Raw genomic sequence first — 7,310 nt, forward strand, 5'->3', positions numbered from 1 at the left:
TCAAACAATGTCAATGTTATTGCGATAATCAGCATTTATATAAATAGAATAAAACAACCCGCAGTATTTTGTTCTATCAAATGTAGATGGTTATAAATAAAATCTAATTAAGTTTACCTACGTATGACCTTATTTGTCACTTAACAGTAATTGTCATACATTATAGTTGAACTAAATTATCATAAAATGTCTATTGATAATCAAAATGTCCATAACATCCTTAGAGATAAATATAAATTACCCGGGGCGCTACTTCATTCCATTATAATTTCTATAAGCTACTGTAATGGATCTCGCGCATTGCTTTGTCCGTTTCTTTTGTCATGTTCCGATACCGACAAATTAACCGTATTTTACAATGCAGTCGTGACACTACCGGAGAAGAACAAGACGTTTCAAATTTTGAAGTTTAAAAATCGAAAAGAACATTATTTCCAGGAACCTGCAAATAACAATAACCATGAAACCAACGTTTATTGCATTCATATTTCGACTTTTAATCTCTACCTTTGACCTGATCACCGATTGGTTGTTGTTTTACGAACTCAGTGGTTTAGAACAAGGTCTCGTGTATGGCTCGTGCTCTGAAGCCATATTAGGATTTTTCTGTTTCTTCTGCTTCATCGGGAGTGTGATGTATATCGCCGAGCTGGTCTTAAATGTCTTCGATGCATTTTCATCAAAAGAAGATTTGCTTCCCAATGGTTTCCTTGACAACGTCAACATGGCGTCCCTGTGGATGGAGGACATCCCTATTGTCCTGATCTGTGTGTACATCGCGGGTTGTAGAGATAAAGCGGTCACTGTTTTACTACTGGTCAAGGCTCTGTCCACTCTGGTGGAAGTTTGCGTGAATGTGGGCATAATGATTGCCAACCATATCCATAGTAGACAACATACAGAAGTCGTTAAATTTGACAAAAAAGAGCCGTCAAAATGGCTGAAGGTTCCTCTAGTACTCAGCTTATTTATTATGATGCTCGGGTCAATGTTGGTGTTTGGATTGGGGACCTATTTCACGGATTCAAAAAATGTCGTCAACCTTGCTAGTTCCTTGAATTTTAATTTCCAAACATACAGTGATTTGGACTACTTAGAAAAGTCAGGGATATACATGAACTTTGACCCTGAGCAATCAGACGTGGTAACTATGGATACCTCGGAATGGATCTTACTTCTTGATTTAGAGAATATGACATCTGCTGCGTCGAGTTCTTTTATTGTCCGTGTAACGTACGATTCTAACCCAAATACGAGATTATGGATTCAGTCGACAGTTAATGATGATATCGAGACTCCAGAATCATCTACTAATAAATGTTACTCCACACAAACATCGCCTCTATCACTGATTACAACGTGTGCTTCCGACCTTCAAATGAACCCTAACGCCAAATCTATTGTGCTAAAATTTGTCTACGAGAGTCCAAGTAACTCCAAACCACTTGGTGACGTATACTACAATTACGGCATGGCGGCTGTTGAAGCTGCCGAACCTTGTTTTTTACCTGGGGTAAAACCTGGGTTCTCACTTAGCTATTTCAAAGCTACTTCGACCGAACACAATCTGGACCCTCTGATGTCACTCACAAACAGTAGCGGAGCGTATTATAAGACTGGAAGTGATCTTCAGGATGTTTCGGATGCGTGGAGGACTGGCAAGTTCTGGTGCGGTCATACCGGTAGGTCCAGACCTAAACTAGAATCTTCGATCAGCGTTCCTTGTCTTCTTCGGGATTTGAGGGTAGCTGAATCAAATTCGACTTTACCATCAACTTATAGTGTCGAATCCACAACTTCACTTTCAACCCTTCATACGGATCCTGGTATCAGTACGTCAACTCAGACGTCTTTTGGAAATGCAAGTACCTTCACAGCAACCAACATTCGAACAACGCCTTCTTCAAAAACAACTCCTTCTCAAGCATCTACAACAACAAAAGCTAAAATTTCAATTTCTGACAATGTCACAAACTCTAAATCTCCAACTCGTTCAACAACAAAAACAGCAAAATCAACAACAGCAACAACAGGAAAATCCACAACAACAACAACAGCATCATCAACAACAACACCAAAGACAATTACACCAACGACAACAACAACCACCACACCACCTTCAAATCCTTCATCAACATCATCGACAACAACACCAACGACAATAACACCAACGACAACAACAACCACCACACCACCTTCAAATCCTTCATCAACATCATCAACAACAACACCAACGACAACAACAACCACCACACCACCTTCAAATCCTTCATCAACATCATCAACAACAACACCAACGACAACAACAACCACCACACCACCTCCAAATCCTTCATCAACATCATCAACAACAACACCAACGACAACAACAACCACCACACCACCTTCAAATCCTTCATCAACATCATCAACAACATCAACAACAACCACCACACCACCTCCAAATCCTTCATCAACATCATCAACAACATCAACAACAACCACCACACCACCTCCAAATCCTTCATCAACATCATCAACAACAACACCAACGTCAATAACACCAACGACAACAACAACCACCACACCACCTTCAAATCCTTCATCAACATCATCAACAACAACACCAACGTCAATAACACCAACGACAACAACAACCACCACACCACCTCCAAATCCTTCATCAACATCATCAACAACAACACCAACGTCAATAACACCAACGACAACAACAACCACCACACCACCTTCAAATCCTTCATCAACATCATCAACATCATCAACAACAACACCAACGTCAATAACACCAACGACAACAACAACCACCACACCACCTTCAAATCCTTCATCAACATCATCAACAACAACACCAACGTCAATAACACCAACGACAACAACAACCACCACACCACCTTCAAATCCTTCATCAACATCATCAACATCATCAACAACAACACCAACGTCAATAACACCAACGACAACAACAACCACCACACCACCTTCAAATCCTTCATCAACATCATCAACAACAACACCAACGTCAATAACACCAACGACAACAACAACCACCACACCACCTTCAAATCCTTCATCAACATCATCAACATCATCAACAACATCAATAATAACATTTACACCAACGACGACAACAACAACCCCATCGCAGTCTACTTCGCCAACAACTTCATTACTCCCATTCAGTTAATCAATGTGTGAGTTTCCCAGGTATGTAATCTACTGTTTGCAGCGCATTCGCGTTGGTCTATTTTCTCGAATCACATTTGTATTCTTTCAAAACACCATGTGCGTGATATGATATTTTAAACGGAGATTTTTGAAAATTTTTGCGAGGCTTGAAATCTTGCGTATTTCACTGGCGATAGCGGGAAATCCTGAAAGAACGGTTATGCATAAAAATCAGTCTGCGCTAAAATAATTTGTTTTACAGTATACAGTTGTTGACTGGAGTTGAGGGCAACAGACGATTTGTTGGACGCAAAGACAGACTTTTGCCCGAAGTCGAATGCATAAAAATCAGTCTGCGCTAAAATAATTTGTTTTACAGTATACAGTTGTTGACTGGAGTTGAGGGCAACAGACGATTTGTTGCACGCAAAGACAGACTGTTGCCCGAAGTCGAAGGCAACAGCTTGTGTGAGGGTCCAACAAACCATTTGTTGCCCGAAAACCCAGTCGATAACTGTAGTGTTATACCCATTATTATTATCATATCTTACATTAACGTCACGAATTGTAGCTGTAACGTCACTCCCCGTCCAACATTTTTAAATCAGTCGATTTGAACAGTTCTTTGGACAGCTCGACTGAATAGTACAGTTATTGTCATTTTGTAAATGGAGTTTATAAAGAAACTAGATTATATGTTATAGGGAGTATAACAATAGTTTTTAGTGAAATTGTATCTTTCAAAATTTATCAATTTTACCGTCAGTTGATAATAAAGATGATTATAAGACGTCACAAGTCTCAGCGTCGTTTTGTGATTACGTCATATGAATATTTTCGGTTGTCGGTTTTATTGCGAAGTCAACTTTCAAACTGTCTATAGATGTGCATCTTTAATTAAGGATAACTTAAATAGATTTTTATTTAGATAAAACACAAAATCTGAGTGTACTCTAAATAAACCGGAAGTGGTTTATGATGAGGGTACACTAAGATTGTTGTGTTATATCTTCATAACATCAAACAATTATTCAAATAAGTCCTTATCAATGAATTAACTACAGATAAACATTGATAAAAGAAATTCATTTTGGGACTCTCTTGTCTACGAAATCATTACGCCGTTATCTCAGCCAATCCGAAGCGACGTTACAAACGGTGACGTCATTCATTTTTTCCTTTATTGGTTGATGAAGTAATTTTTAAAGTCAATGAAAATTCTCGTTACAAACATTCCTAGAGGAATTCATCTTGAGTTCTCCGGTCATTTTTTTTTTTGTTTTTGTTTTTTTGTTTTTTGTTTTTTGTTTTTTTTATTATTGATATTTTCCGAGGTTCATGTAAAATGATTCGTTGCAGCAATGAAATCAATCTTGATTTATTTGATGTACTCAATTTTATTTTGAGATAGTCCAGAGGTGTAGAGATCGTTAATGTAGAGATCGGAAACCCTGCAGTATTGAGGATAACATGAGCTTTGATAATAAAAAAATAAGAACTGTTAATAGGAAATTTTAGTTTATTTTGATTTCTTTGAATACGCGCGATTGTGCATCTACGCGTAAACCTATACACAGATGTGAGTTTTACATACGAATAATTCAATTGTATATGCACAGCGCTAAAATGGCAATCTGGAGCTTGATTAAGCGAAAAAATCACACTTTTACAGAAATTATTCTTTGTCTAAAATATATTTCACAGATAAGGGAGTTAACTCTAGCAACCTTAAGCGGACTGTAGGTACACGGTTTACACTTCATGAAAAAAGAATTCACATAAAAATCTGATTCATTTTATTACTTATTTAAGGATCTGCTCTGGTGGGGAAAAAAAACATTTTTTTTCTGAGGGCTAGCTTTTTCCTAATATCGACTTTACAGATGTTCCACCGCCGACAGGACATAAATGATATTCATCATTTGAACAATAATTGGCGTTTAATCGTGTCTGTTTATGTCTAATTAACACAAAAATATTTCTTCAGTTACAAAAGTTACTTACTTTACACCATTACCACCATTGAAAAGTTTGAGCTTTTAATTTTACTTAAAGTTTAATATATGAAAAGTAATAAATTGCATCCCGAAAAAATTCCGTGGCACTATATCCTATATGGAATGTACTACTGATTGCGCATGTACCAAAGGCGAAATAAGTTATTACATAATATTTTTTTGTGTTAATTAGGCATATATATACACGATTGAACACCAATTATTGTTCAAATGATGAATATCATTTATGCTTTGTCACCGGTGGAGCATCTTTAAGAGATAAATTGCGTTACTGCGATGTGCTTGTTATTCAAACCTTCGCTTTTTTCACAGACTGAAAACGTTCTGCTTTATTTATTAACCTAAAACATCATTTAAACGTCAATGTCATTCTCGCGGCTTTGATAATTTATTTTACGAGATATTTCATTTCCAACGTACGAGTTAATATCAGAAACCACTGTATAGTAGTTAAATTTCGTGAGTGTAAAATTTCGCGACTTAATGTTTGAAACTTATTCGCGGTGGGGCTATTTTCACGAATTATCATTGTAGCATTTGAAAGCATCATTCATACGACAGGATAAACATGAATTTGATAAATTTTGAGAAATATCAACTTTGGATTAGGATAGATTCGCAAAATTGACACCACCCCCCACCGAACGAATATTAGAAACTAAATATATTGTAAAGTTGTCTCCTTTTTCATTACGTATTTGATAATATGGTATTATCATTTTAAAATCATTGTTGTGAAGTCGATACACAGAATATATAAATGCATTTTATGTTGATTACTGTTGGTGCTAAATGAAAAAAATATTTTTTTATAAAATGCAACATTATGCCATATTTGTGTGTTTTTGTCTGCTTTATGAGCTGGTAGTAAAAAACAAACATTTTTGTAGGAAAATTGCACTAAAAAGCAAGCATAACAGGAAAGTAAATGCTTCCTACAATATTCGAAGATGTCAAATGTATAAAAGTATTTTATATATCAATTGCGATGAAATAATTAATTTTTGATAGCAATATGCATATCCTGTATCTCGCATTTTATCCTTACTTTCGTTCTATTTGAGAACTTTTCGTTTTCTGTTCTGGCTAGTTTGTTTAAGAAAATCAAAAGGACGAAAAACTGGAAAAACATAACCATGATCTCATTCCTATTAATTCTTAACTAGTCAAACCTGTTCAGCAATATCAAACAATCCCTACCCGATAGATGGAAATAAATAAAACATTGGCATTATCTTCCTCGATATCAGCATGCATAATTCATCCTTACTGATATGCCTTTTTAAGTTTGCTTTATTCAACAATTATCAATTAATGTCCTTGCAGTAAATAGCCCTGACATTATTACCATGTCTATCAACTTCTATAGTTCGTTTACAGGTACACATGATATGGTGGATTGTGCAATACACAACATGCACATTTTGTTCTTTTGTGTTTTGGGTCCATTCCACAGCTTTTGTCATGGTAGATGTAAAACAAAAGCAAAATAGAAATACCCATTTACACATTATTTTATCGCAAATGGATTTTTTTCCATTGTAGCTTTCTGCATTTTATATTATTTTAAAGTTAAAATGATCGACTTCAAGTCTCTGGTTTGATTTGCTTTATTTATAACGTCCTGTTAACAACCAGGCTCATTAACTGCCTCCCATGTATGTGGTGTCTTGTGCGAGTTAAGTGCGAGGTACATGTCTTGTATTTGGGAGCTATTGTCATTTTTTATGCTGTTTCACTCAAAAATGTCGCTGAAGACACCAAACAACACATCTTACCTGGTCACATTATACTGACAACGGGCGAACCAGTCGTCACACTCCCTTGATGCTGAACACTAAGCAAGAGCTGCAACAACCATTTTTATAAACTTGGTGTGTCTTGGCCAGGGGACAGAACACAGAAGCTTTCTCACATGGGCGAGAGCTTAACCGTAGACAAAAGTGAGCCGGTGTCAAGGGAGACGTTAGGAAAAAGAAAAGATAAAATCTTAAATTAAATCGTCTTTTACGATCATGAAATAGGGACAGCAGGTACAATTCTTACGCCCTACTTCCGTAACTTTGATTCGGTCCATTTGATGTTATACCACCCTGGTAAGATTAAAAGATAAAGACGTAGGGCTAC

General features: G+C 36.5%; 1 protein-coding gene across 1 annotated transcript; it reads left to right on the plus strand.

The window, feature by feature from the left end:
- Nucleotides 1-426: 426 nt before the first annotated feature.
- Nucleotides 427-3,948, plus strand: LOC138334226 (mucin-2-like). The gene has a single exon (XM_069282833.1). It carries the CDS (start codon nucleotides 461-463, stop codon nucleotides 3,182-3,184), a length of 2,724 nt encoding a protein of 907 aa, XP_069138934.1. The 5' UTR covers nucleotides 427-460; the 3' UTR covers nucleotides 3,185-3,948.
- The last annotated feature ends 3,362 nt before the right edge of the window (nucleotides 3,949-7,310 follow it).

The sequence above is a fragment of the Argopecten irradians genome, chromosome 11, assembly GCF_041381155.1.
Source record: "Argopecten irradians isolate NY chromosome 11, Ai_NY, whole genome shotgun sequence".
NCBI lineage: Eukaryota > Metazoa > Mollusca > Bivalvia > Pectinida > Pectinidae > Argopecten > Argopecten irradians.